Genomic DNA, 19,138 nt, shown 5'->3' on the forward strand with positions numbered 1-19,138 from the left:
ATTTCATATGGTTCATTTGAACCAGCCATAAATGATCACATCAAATCTGCTTCCTTTTATCGCATGGTCCCCAATGAAGATCTTCAGTACAGGGGAATTATCCAGTTACTTCTGCATTTTAGATGGAAATGGGTTGGGCTCATCACTCCAGCTAATGAAGCTGGGGAACAATTCTTGCAGAGAATTGAACCAATGCTTTTCCAGAATGGAATCTGTTCAGAGTTCACAGAAAGAACGGAATACTATGTGCAATTCACAGGTAACGTGCTTGATATGGTGGATCAAACAAAGCTTTTCTCACAAACTTTCATGAAAAGCAAAGCAAATGTGATTGTTATATATGGAGAAAGTACATCTATTGTGTGGCTTACAAGTGTTATAATGGCAAGGAATATGATTCAGCTAATACTTCATCAATCTGTAAGGAAAGAAACTGAAGGAAAAGTATGGATTACAGCAGCTCAAATAGATTTCATATCAAATGTTCCAGGAAATCTTATGGAACCTAATATACAAATGCTGCAAGGTGCTATCTCCATTACGATTCACTCCAAGGAGTTTCGAGACTTCTCAGACTTTCTGCAGGGTGTAAAGCCTTCTGGACAAGATGCAGATGGTTTTATCAAGGCTTTCTGGGAACAAGCCTTTGTTTGCTCACTTTCAAACGACACTGAATTAGCACACATTTTGAATACATGTACTGGAGAGGAGAAGCTGGACAGCCTCCCTGCACCGTATTTTGAAATGAGCATGACCGGCCACAGCTACAGTATCTATAATGCTGTCTATGCTCTGGCACAAGCTTTACATATTAGGTGCTCATCTGAAGCCATCTGCAAAAGGATAAAGGGTGGAAACAGACTCTTTCCTCAGAATGTAGATCCTTGGCAGGTAGGGTTTCCTGTTACAAAGTCTTTACTTTATAACCTGCTCAGTTTTGCGCACTCCATTGAAATAAATAAAGTCCGACCCATATTGTATAAGTAAATAAGTAAAATAATAAACCTTAATATATCAAATTAAAAATTAACTAATTTTAGTGTGATCCCTTCCAACACTACAATTATATGATCCTATGATTCTGGAAAGAATTTGCTTGAATTTGACCTGCCTGACTTCCTTCAATGTAAAGATTCTTTTTTCAGTGGCAGGCTGCCTTTCTTATAGCAGAACATGAATTCTAGGGACATTTTGCAAGTATCTTCAACAAAGCCCCTCTCAGTTCTTATTTCCTGTGTAGAGCACAGTGGTGTGACCTGCTGTAGCCAAGAGCCCTTTTCTTGCCCATCATCTCAAATCCCTTCTATAGCTTGAATCGTATCGAAGACTGCTCTGAAACCAGCAGGTCTACAGCCTTTATGTGCATGACTATTGAGTTTACACTGATTCACGATTTCCCTGCTGAAATTTGGGCCCCCTCCACTGGGAACTAAAGTGGTGAACTCCTGGAGGAAAAGAACTTATATTCTGCCCGGAAATCTATTAAATTATCTTTGACTATTACAACACTTCATAGACCTTTTGTTTCTCTTTCCACCTAGCTCCACTCATTCCTGCAGAGGATCTCATTCAACAACAGTGCTGGGGATGAAATTACATTCAATGAACATGGAGAATTAGCAGGTGGATTTGATATTACAAACCTGGTCACTTTCCCAAATAATTCCTATGTCAGGGTCAAAGTGGGAAAGCTGGATCCTCAGGCCCCTCCTGGAAAAGAGCTCACCATAAATGGGGACAGAATCCAATGGCACAGAGTCTTCACTCAGGTAAGGAAATCACTGCACATAGGGGTGGCATTTTGGGGCATTAGCAAAATGCCACAGAGTGCGTGCAGAGTAGACCACACAGATGGAATCACTGAAGAGATGCAAATATATCTTTGCATGGTTTAATAACAAAACTCCTGTAACATGCATCTTACATAGTGTCTATAATAGTCAGCCACCCATACAGCACATCATATACCATTCACAATGGCTGACAAAGCAAATTACAGTGACTTATCAGCACCTGCTATCACAGCTGGAAAAACTAGGTCAGGATATGCACCCTGGCTTTTAAAGTGGTACACATCCTATGAAACAATAATGAACCCTAACATTTAAAGAAACTATTCAACGGGCATGACTAGTTTTGCCACTTGAGATAAAAGGGAATTGTTGCCCACTACTAATAACACTGCTACTATTAATTCGTATAGTAAATATAAAATGAACCATTCCTTCAAAAAGAGCAAAATGCCAAAAAAAGACACGTCAAACTAAGAAGGACCAATGGCTATCAGAGAGTGTCATCCAACATGCTTGTTTGTTCAAGGCAGCTCTCTACTTAGTGGCGTTAGATAGAATACTAGGCTAACTGTATCATTGTGAATAAACACTGGAATCTACTAGAGCTTTTCAGATGCCACTTGAGTCTCTAGTGTTGAAATGGAATGATAGAAGCAGGGGCGTATGGAGGTTTTTTTCAAGTTGGGCCCTGCAAAATCATGCCTTGCTTGGAGTGGCTTGGAGCCTGGCTACCCATCCATGTACTCCATGGGCTGCAGGGCAAGGCATGCAGGCTCCTCTCAGTGCCTCAGTGGAGGAATCCAGGTGCTTCTCATAGTCCTGTGCTGCCAGCCATGGCAGAGCTCAGTGGAGGGAGAAGCAAGCCAACCAGCCAAACCTCAGGGGGGACTTGCCTGCAGGCAGAGTCCATATACACCCTCCACTCCAGTCCAGTCGTAAGGTCAGGAATATCTCAGTTCATGTAGTCAGACAATCCAGGGGTCGAGAAAGCCAAGGGTCAAAGGTCACGAGAAACAAGAAGCAGCAAGGTCTGGTCAGGAATGACAAAAGTTGTTTCCTGCAACTGACTGAGGACGGGAAGCCTGCTTAAGAAAGATGGAGCCAGCAGGTTCTCATCAGGAGCAAGAAGCCTGATCAGCAGCAGGTGGAGTCCCTTCACCTTCTCCTCCTTCAGGCTGCTCCTCACAGGGGAAGCCGACTCCTGACCCAAGACACCACTGGCATTGGCCATCAGAGGAGCTGTGCAGTTCCACATCCCTAGTTAGCTGGTGGAGATGGTGGGGATGCCAAAGTAGCACCTTGCCAAGGGCACAAGGGAGCCTAGGAACACCTCTACATAGAAGGCATCAATATCCTCACAAGCAGATCTCAGTTTTATTAGAACTAAAAGTGGCAATATGATTGCTCCTTCTTTGAGGATATATATTGTAAAGAAAAAGAGCACTAGGTAAAGTTCAACAGCAGTTGACTTGTAAAGGAGAAATCTTCAGTACTTCTTCCCAGAAAGAAATGATAGTTTTACAACTTCAAAATATATGTATAAGATCTGCCTTAATTCCGTTATATATCCAGCACTGCCAGTTTCAGCCTAAATAAATAAATAAATTCTGTATAAAGTAAAATACCATTGGAATATTGATGTAAGATTGTTATATTTCAGGTTCACACTATTAAACATTTTTGGAATGTTTTAATGCCCTCATCCATTTTGCATTCAGGATTGTTAACCCAATATTTGCTAAATAACCTTCCCATTTCCTTATGTATGAAGGATGAAGATTTTGTGTGTGTGCATATATTGAGTGTAGGGATCCTGCATTTAACATTTTTGGCCCTCTTATTTACTGATAGATCACCTGATGTTAGATGAATCCCTGAAACATTTTCTCAATCTTAACCTCTTCATGTCTCTTTGGATAGGTGCCACCCCTTTCTTTATGTAATGCCAACTGCCTTCCCGGTTATGAGAAGAGAAAGAAAGAGGGCAAGAAATTTTGTTGTTATGATTGTGATCCATGTCCTCGTGGGATGTTCTCAAATGAGAAGGGTGAGAGATGCCATATTAACATATGAAAGACATCAGCAGTGGGATTTGCTCCGTCTGGTCTCAATTTATATTGTGTATTAACAATAGTAGAATAATTTCCCTTCAGTCTCAGTAAAAGCTGACCCTATAAATTAATTAACTTAACATTCAAGAGTGAATACCATGAGGAAGCGAGTTTAATCTATAATTAACCATCGCTGTATCTACGTACATTGATATTCTAAACATTACTGCATATAATATTCTCTAATGTATAATGCAGTTTCCCATTGCCAGTGGTTCACTGCTGTACTGCCACATTTACTAACACATTTTAACGATATAAACCATGAGTGTAGCTCCTCCCAGTCTGTTTGATGCGACACGACATAAAATTTGTACACGCATTCTGTCCTGGAAGACACTAAAGGTTTGGAGAAGGGAGGATGGAATAGGGAGATTTGGAGAAGGGAGGGTGGTCTTTTCTCTAAGAACAAAGCACTTTGGGGTCTTCTTCTTCATCAAGACATTTTATTGGTTTTACACATTTTAATAATGCATTTTATTTTTATTAACCACTACTGTAGCTCCACCCTAAGTCTGCTTTGATTCAACAAGACATAAAATTGGAACATGGTAAGAGGAATTTAAAAAACCCCTCAAGCATATTCTGGATTGTTTCAAATTGTCATACCACCTTTTTTCAGGGTTGGAAACCTGTGCAAGATGTCCTCCTGATCAATATCCCAATGAAGAGCAGGATCAGTGCATTCCCAAGAAACCGAACGTCCTAGGCTTTGGTGAAACTTTGGCCATTCTTTCAACTTTCTCTGTGCTTTTATTCTCTCTGATCACAGCTGTGGTACTTGGCATTTTCATTAAGCACCGGAACACTGCCATTGTCAAAGCCAATAACAGAAGCCTCACTTACATTCTCCTCATTTCCCTCCTCTTGTGTTTCCTTTGCTCTTTGATGTTCATTGGAATGCCTAATAAGGCAACCTGCCCACTTCGACAAACGGCTTTTGGCATTGTCTTCTCTGTGGCCCTCTCCAGCATCTTGGCCAAGACTATTTCAGTGGTTTTGGCATTCATGGCTACAAAGCCAGGATCCAGGATCAGGAAATGGGTAGGCAAAAAACTGGCTTATTCCATTGTCCTTTCCTGCTCTGTGATTCAAGTAGGAATCTGTGTCTTCTGGCTGGCAACCTCTCCCCCATTCCCAGATGTGGACATGCACTCAATGAGTGAAGAAATTATATTACTATGTAATGAAGGGTCAGTTCTCATGTTCTATTTTGTTTTAGGCTACATGGGCTTCCTTGCCATTATCAGCTTCACTGTGGCCTTCTTAGCCAGGAAGTTGCCGGACAGCTTCAACGAAGCCAAGTTCATCACCTTCAGCATGCTGGTCTTCTGCAGTGTTTGGTTCTCCTTTATTCCCACATACTTGAGCACTAGAGGAAAATACATGGTGGCTGTGGAGATCTTCTCCATCTTAGCTTCCAGTGCTGGGCTGCTGGGTTGCATCTTTTCCCCTAAATGCTACATTATTGTGGTGAGGCCTGAGCTGAATAACAGAGAGCAGCTGATACGGAGAAAGATGTAAATAACAGTAGAGTTTGTAATTTCTTTATTTAGATTCTGTAGATTTGTTAGCACTGTAATTTCACTGTGGTTTTTCAAGAAAGTAAGTTGCCTGAAATGATCAAAATAACAGAAGAGATTGTCTTATCATTTATGTTCTTGATATCCAGCATTGTTGCAGATGAGGTGTAAATGAACTGGGATTATGTGTATGAAAAAACTAAGGATGTTATCCATAGCACCTCTGAGCACCAGAGGAAAATACATGGTGGATGTAGAGATTTTATCCATCTTGGCTTCCAGTATTGGCCCGCTGGCTTCCCTCGTTCCCCCTAAATGCTACATTATTGTGATAAGGCCTGAACTGAATAATAGAGAACAGCTGATACGGAGCAAAATATAAATCACAGAAGAGATTGAAGTATATGTTGGGAGTTAGGCTCTATCACCTTTCTGGCCAGTGTTAGATGTGGGGGTCAAAATAACAGAAGAGATTGTCTTATCATTTATGTTCTTGATATTACATATGAGCTGGAAATGAATTCGGAATATCTGAATGAAACTATGGATGAGATCCAACATATACAACAATCTGAATGCCCACACATTCCTTTATTCTACTTTTCTGGCATTCACTTTCCCAATAGGTTCTTCAACCCCTGAGCAGTTGTTGGGGTCTCAGGAAACTGCAGATAGAGGAAAGGGGAAAGGGCACCTTGTAAGCTCCCTTATATGAGGGCCATGCACTAGACTCAACAAGCCTCTGTCCAAATCATGGAAGAATTTGGACAGTTTGGGTTGTATGATGTGTGGCTGTTGGGAAGGAATCCAGTGGTACCTCGATTTACGAAGGCGATCCGTTCCGCGGCGCTCTTCATAAGTCGAATCCTTCGTAAATCGAAGCGTCCAATTTTGAGCTTTGCGCATGCGCAGACCGCGCACGCCGTTTCTGTGCATGTGCAGAACACACACACGGCAAAAATACTTCCAGGTTAGCGGATTTCGTAAGTCAAAACCTTCGTAAGTCAAGGCATTAGTAAGTTGAGGTACCACTGTATCAGGCAAGATGTGGGGACAAGCACTAGCCTGGGGAAACTGTGTGTAGTCTGAGACCTATCTGCTCATCACGTATGCCTTCCCCTGAGAATGTAAAAGCCTTGTGCCAATCTAAGATGCTAGTGAGCTACAACACTCCCTTTCTCTGCTCATCTCATCATTTTTTAATTTTTGCATAATTATTATTTCTTTGAAACTCTTCCTACCACTGTATAAAAATACAAAAGAGGGTTAGCTTTAATTTGAACTAATGGGAACCTGAACAGAACTCTACTATTTGCTAAAAGGTTGAGAAATAAGGGATGTATAAGTAGCACTGTGAGGTTGAGTCAGTTTCATTTAAAGAACAAATCTAGTCACTGTTAAATTGGAATTGCTATATTTCTTTGCTCTAACTATTTAACTGCTTTAAAGTAAATTTCTTTTTAAAATATCTCTTCACAGTCAACGTTTCTATAACTACATTACATATTAAAACTCTGAAGATAAACTGGGACTTCTACACTTCTGTAATCGTATACCTGCATTGTGATGGGGCTGGGAAGGGAGGCAGGAACTGACTCGCCTTCATATGCCAGGGATCAGCAAACATTTTCAGGGGGCCGGTCCACTGTCCCTCAGACCTTGTGGGGGGCCGGACTATATTTTGAAAAAAAATATGAACGAATTCCTATACCCCACAAATAACCCAGAGATGCATTTTAAATAAAAGGACACATTCTATTCATGTAAAAACACCAGGCAGGCTCCATTAATAACCCAGAGATGCATGTTAAATAAAAGGACACATTCTACTCATGTAAAAACATGCTGATTCCCGGACCGTCCGCGGGCCAGATTTAGATGGGAACCCCTTATATGGACACTGCTTCAGACTCAGAGGGCTCAAAAACTTGACAATGCCCTGGCAGTTCAGCATCACACCGGGCATGAGGCATTTTTTCGACTGCCCAAACCTTCCTTACACCAAGGGTACCCAATCTGTTGCCCTCCAGATATTGCTGGTCTACAGCTCACATCATCTTACAATTGGCAATTACTACTATGGATGATGGAAGCTGTAATCCAGAAACATCTGGAGGGACAAATTCTGCCTGACAGTGATAGACCACCTAGTCTTCGGAATTACTACGTCTCAATAGAGTAAAAGACGATGGCACACTTGTTCCTAAGTATGCAAGTGTGATGTGGTGTAAACCAGAGCTTATAGGGTTTACTGATCTGCGGAAGTGCGTCCTGTGAAACTTGGGAATCTCTATGTTCATTGTCTGTTTGTGAACTGTATTGGTTTAGTTTTTACTATGAACAGAGAAGCACAATTCCGTGTCTTTCACCAGGATGAGTTATTGCTGCTTTGTTAATAAACACTTCTTAGACTAGAAGAAGTACGTTTCCGTGCCTTATTCCTCCTGCTGACCACAAGTCTGCTGTGCAGGAATTATGCAAATATACTCTGCTCTACCGAGAGCCCAGAAGAAGGGGGCCAGCGGAGCAAGCAGAGGGAAGTCTGCTGGGTGCCATTATCTCCCGGTCTCACTAGCTATGGAGGGTCGTTATCCACAGCTGATTTAGTGATGGCTTTGGGCAAAGCCACATCACAATAGCCACTCTGCTTCAAACTGTATATATGTGCTCTTTCGATAGTAGTTAGGCCTTGTTCTCTCTATTTCCTGATAGTTCCCAAGATTCAGTAAATGTAATCGATGTTACATATGTCAGAGAGTGTCGGGCCCAATAGCAGTAGGAAATTAGACAAATGGGGAAATGATGCAGTTGGCTCCCTTCTAAACACAGGTGGGGTGTTTTTATTTTTGCTTGTAGTTCTGGATGTCCTGCATTAGCTGAAGCCGATAGGACTTGATGACCTTAGAAGTCTCTTCCTAATCTATGATTCTGTGATGTGACAGATATGTTTACTTCGGAAATCTTCCCATTCCTGGTGCACCATAAAGTCCAAAAACATTGCACAAAAGTTTATCAGACTTGTAATTATTAAAATTACTATAATCAGTTCACCTGGCAAAGCACCAGAAGGCATATTGAAAAATAAAGAATCAAAAATTAAATCTGAAATGATTAAAAGCACCCCAGTGTTTGTAAGGGAGGAGAGAGGAGGCCAGGCTCTGTTATTTCAGTCAGTTTCCCTCTTTCATTGTATAGGTCAGGTTTCAAATTACTCTATATTATTTAGCATTCAATGCATTTTTTTTGGTAACAGTGAAAGTGGATAACTACCCCTTTAAGAACAGAATTGCCAAAGTCGGCTGTCACCAAATAACCAAATAAGCAGGTAATATCTCCTGCCTCCTTCCCAATGCCTAGTTAGCAATTTTCCAGCTTTGGGAAGCAGGTGGGGAGCTCTAGGACCCTAACCAAACCTTGTTTTTCCTTCCATAAGCCTGGGCAAGGGGTCAATTTGGCAGCTACATTTCTTCAATTGCCTTGACTACATCCTCTGGCCACAATAATTTAGACTGTTCTAGCAAAGATGGAATAGAGAGTGCACTGCATAGCATTTGACTGGCTTTAATCATGGCGTGCAACTCCAAATCTAATTGATTCCATCCCTAAAGTGTTTTTAAAGTTATAATAGCAGGCAGATAAAGTTATAAGAGAAATGCTTTCTTGGCCAGATAACAAAAGTATATTCAACATTGAAAAGCTCTTCCACACAGCTAGTTGTGGACACAATTATAGTGAAGAAGTAAACTGTCTTCCCCACTTCCCCTTCCCTTCCACGTACCAGGTGCAGAAATGAAACCTCAACTATGTTTGAGCTGATTCAGTTTCAGGTCACTACATCTGGGTTCAAATCTCCATTTGAAACTTAGGAGCTTTCATGAGTATGCAAGGAGAGAGAGGAGAGCTGTGAGGTGCTTTAGTGAAGGATGGTATAAAATTGAAGTCATGTCTAAAGCACATTGAAAACAATCAAGGATAAGCTTTAAATGCACTTAGTAATAATTGAATCAGTGCCATTCTACAATCACCACTCCCAGATCATCACTGGGCATTATTCATATTTGAAATGGCAGCTGCCAATTCCTTTATTTTCATTTCATAATAGTTTGTCTTGCTAGGGAGAACAACTGACAAAGCGCTGTAGTAATGATTTCAATAACTGTTTCTAGTAATAAAAAGCATCTAGGTTAAAAATCCTGAAGCTTAGTAAGGGAAGAACTCTTCTCAATCTATGTTTTCAGACAAATAAAAAAATCTAACTTGGATGGAGGAGACAACCAAACATTAACTCTCAAAGCACAAAGCAATTTGAATATTTACAAGAAGATTTAACAGAGGCAGTTGAATCTCTCGCATCTAGATGCTGGGTTCTGTTTAATTATCTATAAAATAATAACATACTTTATTTGTAGGCTGATTAGAAAGTTCTACCAACACATCCTCGCCTTGGTGTTTGCTGTTGATGAGATCAATGAGAATCCCAGGATCTTGCCCAATGCCACGCTTGGGTTCCACATCTATGATAGCTATTCTGATTCAAGGATGACCTGCCAAAACACTCTGAATCTGCTCTTTAAATCCCATCACTTTGTCCCCAACTACATATGTGGCATTCAGAAAAATGTAGTAGGAGTCATTGGGGGACTTAGCTCTGACACCTCCTCATCCATGGCAGATGTCCTAGGTCTTTACAAGACTCCACAGGTACAAAAGTAGATATTTCATGCTGTAGTTCACTCTACACTCCTTCCACTAGGAAGCTGTTGATTTGTAAGTATCAAGTCGAAAAAGGAAAATGGTTGCAGTATACTGATATATTTGAGGGGATTAGTATGTGCATAAACCAACTATTATGAGAGCACCATGTTCCCAAAGATGTGTGTTTAATATAGTTAGTGGAGGATTGTTCAAAGCATTCCAGTTTGATATATGGGGCACTTTGATGGGCTCACAGTATTTCAATCATGCAAGCATTGTCACAGGTGTCTGAAAAGTACAAATCCCAATTCATGGTATTGTTCATCGCTTGCACGGGCATAAATAACTCAGGACAAGAATGCCCCTCTCCCTTGGAATCATGAAATTCTCACCTTGTGGAAGTATGATGTTATTCAGCATTGTCCACTTTCAGAGACTAATTCAAAGCAATTTTCTTATTTTTGTGGCCTTTGGGGAGAGAGAGATAGTGGTACCAATTTTGTGTTGTTCTGCTAAATTACTGGCTTCATTTTAGTTGCCTCAATTTTAAATGAATATTTTACTTACATTTTATAGGTTATGGTTTATTGATGATCACAGAAGAAGAAAACGTATTATATTCAGGAAACCTCCAGAATATGTACTAAGAACTCTCCCAAGAACTCCTCCCTCCATTTCCAAAATTGAGTTTTGTTGATTGAAACAAGCAGGGATAAATGCTCTCCTGAACTTTGACACAATCCATGTGTACAAGTGTGCAACTGTAATGACTTCACAATAAAATGAATTAATATCTACATGAATAGATGAGCAAGATAGTTTGTTTTGTGTGTTTTTCTATATAAATGGGAGGGTGGCCCTTTCTCTAAGATTAGAAAGATGGAATATATAGGATTTACCGTATATGAGATATATGAGTTTTCTGTCAATTCCACGCAGAAAAGTTTGGCTTTTTTCTTTTTCAGATTTCATATGGTTCATTTGAACCAGCCATAAATTATCACATAAAATTCGCTTCCTTTTACCGCATGGTCCCCAAAGAAGATCTTCAGTACAAGGGAATTATCCAGTTACTTCTGTATTTTAGATGGAAATGGGTTGGGCTCATCACTCCAGCTAATGAAGCCTGAGAACAATTCTTGCAGACCATTGAGCCAATGTTTCTCAAGAATGGAATCTGTTCAGCGTTCACAGAAAGAACGGAATACTATGTGCAATTCACTGGTAATGTGCTTGATATGGTGGATCAAACAAAGCTTTTCTCACAAACTTTCATGAAAAGCAAAGCAAATGCGATTGTTATATATGGAGAAAGTACATCTATTCTGTGGCTTACAAGTGTTATAATTGCAAGGAATATGATTCAGCTAATACTTCATCAATCTGTGAGGAAAGAACCTGAAGGGAAAGTATGGATTACCGCAGCTCAGATAGATTTCATATCAAATGTTGTAAGAAAACTTGTGGACCTTGATATACAAATGCTCCAAGGTGCTATCTCCATTACGATTCACTCCAAGGAGATTCAAGACTTCTCAGACTTTCTGCAGGGTGTAAAGCCTTCTGGACAAGGTGCAGATGGTTTTATCAATGATTTCTGGGAACAAGCCTTTGGTTGTTCACTTTCAAACGACACTGCAATGGCAGACACTATGGGTACATGTACCGGAGAGGAGTTGCTGGAGAGCCTCCCTGCACCGTTTTTTGAAATGAGCATGACCGGCCACAGCTACAGTATCTATAATGCTGTCTATGCTCTGGCACACGCTTTACATATTAGGTGCTCATCTGAAACCATCTGCAAAAGGATAAATGGTGGAGACAAACTCTTTTCTCAGAATGTAGAGCCTTGGCAGGTGGGGTTTCCTATTGCTGTACAAAGTTTTTACTTTATAACCTCAGAGTTGTGTGCTCCATTGATATAAATAAATGCCAATCCATATTTTATAAGTAAGTAAATAAAATAATAAACCTTGATATATCAAAATAAACATTAAATAATTTTATTGAGATACCTTCCAACACTACAATTATATGATCTTATTATTCTGAAAAGTATTTGCTTGAATTTGACCTGCCTGACTTCCATTAAAGTACAGATTCTTTTTCAGTGGCAGGCTGCCTTTCTTATAGCAGAACATGAATTCTAGTGACATTTTGTAAGTATCTTCAACAAAGGCCATCTCAGTTCGTATGTCCTGTGGTGTGACATGCTGTAGCTAAGCGCTGACACCCTCCACTTGTGTTGGATATGTGATGGCTTGTGGAAGAGTACACCTAGAGGTGTGGCAAAGGTTGTAGCCAGTCTGCCATTGAATGCTGTGGAAGCCCCTTCACATATCCATGTTGGTAAATTCAGTTCCACCTTAAGCATTATACCTTAAGGGTTAGACATGTTGCTGAGATAGTGTGTCACATGTCTATGCATTCCGTTTTATGCTGTATGAGTGAGTTACTGTAGGAGTATAGGAGGAGAAGCACTGCTCTCTCTCTCTCTCCCCCCCCCCAAGTGTTCTAAGATGCTGTAAATAAAACTGCTTATGGAAATACAAGATGCCTCTCATCTGCCTCGTCTTCTCCGCTAACACTGCTAACCCTGCGTGGATAAGCTCTGCTAATTGCGTGCCCAGGCTACTGCGGTCCCTGGGTCGTGTTCCGTTTGAGACACCGGCTCCTGAAGGGAGAGAAGAAGGGGAGCTTTTGGCTTCCCAGTTTCGGTGATTGTCTCAACAATCCACCTAGAACATATTCCCTTTAGAGGTGAGGACCTTCATATGATGGAACAATTGCACACTGCTCTTCAGTGTGTCCTAAATATCCCCTACTATCCAGGAACCTATAGTCACATAAGACTGCTCAAAAAGAGGTTTGTTGGTTATCAGAAGAGGGCATACTTTGACTAAATGCACAGTAACTAATACAGAGCAGCATATAGCTACACAGAAATGCAGAAATCATGAAGGTCCTGAACTAATTAACTCAAACTCCTAACATTAATTATTCCAGTAGCACCTTAAATTCCTTGCCCTTCCCTGTGGAACTTACTGCCATCATTAACAGTCATCAACAGTTATAAGGTTATAGCATACATGCCAAGTTCCTGTCGGAGAAATAAGGGATCGGACCGGAAGTAGCAGACCGGAAGTAGCGCTGCCACCATTTTGGAACTGGGAGTAGCATGCTCAGAAGCGACTTTTGATGCTGCTCTGCCCAGTTCCAAAATGGCCGCCACGGCAGAAGTCACACTGCAGCCATTTTGGAACTGGGCAAAGCAGCATCAAAAGTCACTTCTGAGCATGTTCCGCCCAGTTCCAAAATGGCCTCCGTGCCAAAATAAACCGGGGGGGGGGAACCGGAACAGCTGGGAAAATGGGGGTTTCCCGGGGAATACAGGAGACTTGGCTGCTATGGGTTATAGCGACCTCTGCTTCAGATAGTGTGTATGCACACAAAAGCTCATACCTAGAAACCTTATATTTAGTTGGTCTTTAATGTGCTACAGGAATTATTTTAAAAAAATTGGAAAGATACTTTGAAAGACTGTCTTAAGACATAAAGACTTGATTCTCTTAAGGGAGTTCTTTTTGGATCATCTATTTGTAATTTTTAAACCATCTTTCATCTTGTTACTTATTATATCTCATGATTGTTGAGTTTACACTGATTCATGATTTCCCCCTCTATTTTATCTGCTGTTGAGATTTGGGTGCTCTCCATTGGAAACTGAAGTGGGGAAGTCCTGGAGGAAAAGAATTTAAATGCTCCCAGGAGAACTATTGAATTCTCTTAGTTACTACACATTCTCTGTTACAACACTTCATAGACCTTTCCATTTTCTTTCCACCTAGCTGCAGCCATTCCTGCAGAGGATCTCATTCAACAACAGTGCTGGGGATGAAATCACGTTAAATGAACACGGTGAATTAGCAGGTGGATTTGATATTACAAACCTGGTCACTTTCCCAAATAATTCCTATGTCAGGGTTAAAGTAGGAAAGCTGGATCCTCAGGCCCCTCCTGGAAAAGAGCTCACCATGAATGGGGATGAAATCCAATGGCACAGAGTCTTCACTCAGGTAAGGAAATCACTGTGTCCTATTTACTGATAGATCACCTGATATTAGATGAAATCCCCTGAAACGTTTTCTTACTATTAACCTCTTTGTGTCCGTTTGGATAGGTGCCACCCCTTTCCTTATGTAATGCCAACTGCCTTCCTGGTTATGAGAAGAAAAAGAAGGAGGGCAAGAAGTTTTGTTGTTATTATTGTGATCCATGTCCTCGTGGGATGTTCTCAAATAAGAAGGGTGAGAGCTGCCATATTAGCATATAAGAGACATTTTAATAAATTCTGAGGAAACCAGCAATGGGGTTTGCTCTTTCTGGTCTCAATTTATATTGTTTATTAACTATACAGTAGTACCTCGGTTTATGAACACAATTGGTTCCGGAAGTCTGTTCATAAACTGAACCGTTCATAAACTGAAGCGAACTTTCCCATTGAAAGTAATGGAAAGTGGATTAATCTGTTCCAGACGGTCCGCGGAATACTTAAACTGAAGCGTTCATAAACTGAAGCAAACTTTCCCATTGAAAGTAATGGAAAGTGGATTAATCCGTTCCAGACGGGTCCGCGGAGTACTCAACCTGAAATGTATTTAACCCGAAGCATGGGTGTAATTGGTTCCGGAAGTCTGTTCATAAACTGAAGCATTCATAAACTGAAGCGAACTTTCCCATTGAAAGTAATGGAAAGTGAATTAATCCATTCCAGATGGATTCGCAGCATTCGTAAACCGAAAATTCGTAAACCGAGGTGTTCATAAACTGAGGTTTCACTGTAGTAGAATAATTTCCCTTCAATCTCAATATAGGCTCATGGGATGTTCTCAAATGAGAAAGGTGAGAGATGCCATATAAGCATATAAGAGACATTTTAGTAAATTCTGAGATAACCAGCAATGAGGTTTGCTCTGTCTGGTCCCATTTTATATTGTTTACTAGTTGACAGTCCCATGCGTTGCTGTGGGTTATCCCTGTGGCTGCCCCCACCCTGTGACAATCCATGACACATTGCTGTGCCTGGTTCAGGGGCATAGCTGTCAAGTTCTCCCTTTTTTAAAGGGAAATTCCCTTATGCTGAATAGGCTTCCTTGTGAGAAAAGGGAAAACTTGACAGCTATGCTCAGGGTCAATGTTTCCCAGGAAAGGGGGAGGATGTGTCCATTTCCCCCTGGACTATGTGTTTTTTTCTCCCCCCCCCCTTATGTCTCATCCCTGTGTTTACTCCCATCCTGTAGCGACCCATGAGGTATCCCTTCCCCCCCCCATCCCCTACCCAGGGCTCCATTCGGGATAGTATTTAAAGGGTTGTAGAGCTGAGGTCTAGTCTGTAAAGTGGAGCTGAGGCCTAGTCTTTAGGCTATAAAGTAGAGGCGAGGCCTAGTTTGTAAAGTAGAGCAGAGCCCTAGTTTGTAGGCTTTAAAGTAGAGGCGAGGCCTAGTCTGTTGGCCTTGGCTTTGGCTAGTATTTAAATGTGAGCTGAGGCCCCCGCCCTGAATCTCCATTCCTTGGCCCCAGCCTGACTATGTGGGTTGTCTGGTAATGGCCACCTTGGTTGTTTCAGTTGCTCAGTTGATGACATCATTATTTGGTGCCGCCCTTTTTGCTGGTGACAGCGCACGATCTGCCTTTCTATTGGATGCTTCTGGAGTCTTCAGAGCTTCTACTAGTGAGGTATGAAAGGTGTGCTTTTTGAAGAAGAAAAAAATTACGCCAGATCCCTCCCTGATGGGCAAGGTATGCTTTCCCCTAATTTGATGCAATTTGGTTCAGCGGTTATGGTGCAAGGGTGTTACCTCCGTGCACACAGTGTCTACATTTATATAGAGAGAGATTAAAAATAGTAGAATAATTTCACTTCAATCTCAATAAAATCTGACCCTAGGAATAAATTATTTTAACCTTCAAGAGTTAATACCATGAGGAAGAGAGCTTAATCTATAATTTCCCAACACTGTATGTACATTGATCTTCTAAACGTTATTGCATATAATGTGTTATAATGCTTAATGCAGTTTCCCATTGCCAGGGGATCACTTCTGTGCTGCCACATTTTAGTCATACATTTTAATGCTATAAACCATGTGTGTAGCTCCTTCCCGTCTGTTTGATGCAACAAGACATAAAATTTGCACATGCATTCTATCCTGGAAGACACTAAAGGTTTGGAGAAGGGAGGATGGAATAGAACTGGTGGTCCTTTCTCTAAGAACAAGACACTTTGGGGCCTTCTTCTTCTTCTTCTTCTTGACATTTTATTGATTTTACACATTTTAATAATGCATTTTATTGTTATTAATCACTACTGTAGCTCCACCCCAATTCTTGTAAAATGCAACAAGACATAAAATCGGATACATGGTAAGGGCACTCCCGATATTTTTTTTCTTTAAAAAAAAAATCTCTTAAAAGCATATTCTGGATTGTTTCCATTGTCATGCAACATTTGATCAGGATTGGAAACCTATGCAAGATGTCCTCCTGATCAAACTGTTTAATGTGTCGACATCTGAAAATTATACATAGAGAGAATAATGTGCGATATTAATTTGAAATGAAATTGACAGCAAAGGAAGAATGCTAAATTGACAGGGAAAATTAGGGATCAAGGTGATGAAATATTTGATAGGGAATAGAAGAAACTTATGGAGTATATTGTGAAATCAAAAATATGAATAAAAAATTAACATGAAACTCAAAAAGATAAGATCAGTAGAACAGAAACAAATGGTTTAATGTTTCGACATTTGAAAATTAGACATAGAGAGAATAATTCGCGAGATAAATTTGAAATGAAATAGACAGCAAAGGAAGAATGGAAGTCAACAAATGGAATGATATGACAATACAAATGTGAAACTTGATTGATTGTGAAATGCGATCTACAGAATAAGATTTGTATTAATGAAAGAAAAATAACAAATTGTAAAATATGTAAATACGAAACTATGTAATGGGTTTGGGGGGTGTTAAGAAAACCAGTAATATATATATATATATATATATATATATATATATATATATATATATATATATATATACACACACTACAAAAATAACCTCTCTTGCTTCCAAGATTTCAGCTGTAATATTTCTCTGATTTCATCTGTGGTTCTAAGAAAATGGAAGAGGACCACGAAAAATAAAGTTTCTCCATATATGAAATGTCAAATTCCATGCATAACTTTCTCTTCAAATCATCTAGGGCACAAGCATTTGCACTAGAAGTTTTGAAACTTTTCCTCATGAATTCCTCCTGATTTGTTTTAACCCACTCTTAAGCATATTCTGGATTATTTCCAATTGTCATACAACCTTTTTGTTTTCAGGATTGGAAACCTGTGCCAGATGTCCTCCGGATCAATATCCAAATGAAAAGCAGGATCAGTGCATTCCCAAGAAACCAAACTTCCTAGGCTTTGGTGAAACTTTGGCCATTGTTTCAACTTTCTCTGCGCTTTTATTCTCTCTGATCACAGCTGTGGTACTTGGCATTTTCATTAAGCACCGGAACACTGCCATCGTCAAAGCCAATAACAGAAGCCTCACTTACATTCTCCTCATCTCCCTCCTCTTGTGTTTCCTTTGCTCTTTGATGTTCATTGGAATGCCTAATAAGGCAACCTGCCCACTTCGACAAACGGCTTTTGGCATTGTCTTCTCTGTGGCCCTCTCCAGCATCTTGGCCAAGACTATTTCAGTAGTTTTGGCATTCATGGCTACCAAGCCAGGATCCAGGATCAGGAGATGGGTAGGCAAAAAACTGGCTTATTCCATTGTTCTTTCCTGCTCTGTGATTCAAATGGGAATCTGTGTCTTCTGGCTGGCAACCTCTCCCCCATTCCCAGATGTCGACATGCACTCAATGACTGAAGAAATTATATTACTATGTAATGAAGGGTCAAACCTAATGTTCTATTGTGTTTTGGGCTACATGGGCTTCCTGGCCATTATCAGCTTCACTGTGGCCTTCTTAGCCAGGAAGTTGCCTGACAGTTTCAACGAAGCCAAGTTCATCACCTTCAGCATGCTGGTCTTCTGCAGTGTTTGGTTCTCCTTTATTCCCACATACTTGAGCACCAGAGGAAAATACATGGTGGCTGTGGAGATCTTCTCCATCTTGGCTTCCAGTGCTGGCCTGTTGGGTTGCATCTTTTCCCCTAAATGCTACATTATTGTGGTGAGACCTGAGCTTAATAACAGAGAGCAGCTGATACGGAGAAAGATGTAAATAACAGTATAGTTTGTCATTTCTGTATTTAGATTTTGTATACTCATTGGAATGGTAATTTCACTTTGGTTTTTCAAGAGAGGAAGTTACGTGAAATGATCAAAATATCAGAATCATAGAATCATAGAATCATAGAGTTGGAAGAGACCACAAGGGCCATCCAGTCCAACCCCCTGCCAAGCAGGAAACACCATCAAAGCATTCCTGACAGATGGCTGTCAAGCCTCTGCTTAAAGACCTCCAAAGAAGAAGACTCCACCACACTCCTTGGCAGCAAATTCCACTGCCGAACAGCTCTTACTGTCAGGAAGTTCTTCCTAATGTTTAGGTGGAATTTTCTTTCTTGTAGTGTTAATCCGTTGCTCCGTGTCCGCTTCTCTGGAGCAGCAGAAAACAACCTTTCTCCCTCCTCTATATGACATCCTTTTGAACATGGCTATCATATTACCCCTTAACCTTCTCTTCTCCAGGCTAAACATACCCAGCTCCCTAAGCCGTTCCTCATAAGGCATTGTTTCCAGGCCTTTGACCATTTTGGTTGCCCTCTTCTGGACACGTTCCAGCTTGTCAGTATCCTTCTTGAACTGCGGTGCCCAGAACTGGACACAGTACTCCAGGTGAGGTCTGACCAGAGCAGAATACAGTGGTACTATTACTTCCCTTGATCTAGATCGGGGTCCCCAGACTTACCGCGCAGTGGGCCGGTGCCCACTAAATGCAGAT

The 19,138-nt window shown here is 40.7% G+C and overlaps 2 protein-coding genes across 2 annotated transcripts; both read left to right on the forward strand.

Moving 5' to 3' along the window:
• Positions 1-63: 63 nt before the first annotated feature.
• LOC118095569 (vomeronasal type-2 receptor 26-like) lies at positions 64-5,428 on the forward strand. Its single transcript, XM_088655855.1, has 4 exons — positions 64-891; positions 1,542-1,769; positions 3,714-3,840; positions 4,527-5,428. The coding sequence occupies exons 1-4, from the start codon at positions 64-66 to the stop codon at positions 5,426-5,428; spliced, it is 2,085 nt and encodes a 694-aa protein (XP_088511981.1).
• Positions 5,429-11,279: 5,851 nt separating this feature from the next.
• LOC118095570 (vomeronasal type-2 receptor 26-like) lies at positions 11,280-18,415 on the forward strand. Its single transcript, XM_088654796.1, has 4 exons — positions 11,280-11,978; positions 13,971-14,198; positions 14,303-14,429; positions 17,514-18,415. Exons 1-4 carry the CDS (start codon positions 11,280-11,282, stop codon positions 18,413-18,415), a joined length of 1,956 nt encoding a protein of 651 aa, XP_088510922.1.
• Positions 18,416-19,138: the final 723 nt, after the last annotated feature.

The sequence above is a fragment of the Zootoca vivipara genome, chromosome 12 (genome assembly GCF_965207765.1).
Source record: "Zootoca vivipara chromosome 12, rZooViv2.hap1.1, whole genome shotgun sequence".
Lineage (NCBI taxonomy): Eukaryota > Metazoa > Chordata > Lepidosauria > Squamata > Lacertidae > Zootoca > Zootoca vivipara.

Coding starts and splice junctions, on each gene's coding strand:
- LOC118095569 (XM_088655855.1), top strand. CDS start 64: ATGGTCCCCAATGAAGATCTTCAGTACAGGGGAATTATCCAGTTACTT. Junction 892..1,541: donor AGAATGTAGATCCTTGGCAG/GTAGGGTTTCCT, acceptor CTTTCCACCTAG/CTCCACTCATTCCTGCAGAG. Junction 1,770..3,713: donor GGCACAGAGTCTTCACTCAG/GTAAGGAAATCA, acceptor CTCTTTGGATAG/GTGCCACCCCTTTCTTTATG.
- LOC118095570 (XM_088654796.1), top strand. CDS start 11,280: ATGTTTCTCAAGAATGGAATCTGTTCAGCGTTCACAGAAAGAACGGAA. Junction 11,979..13,970: donor AGAATGTAGAGCCTTGGCAG/GTGGGGTTTCCT, acceptor CTTTCCACCTAG/CTGCAGCCATTCCTGCAGAG. Junction 14,430..17,513: donor GATGTTCTCAAATAAGAAGG/GTGAGAGCTGCC, acceptor TTTTGTTTTCAG/GATTGGAAACCTGTGCCAGA.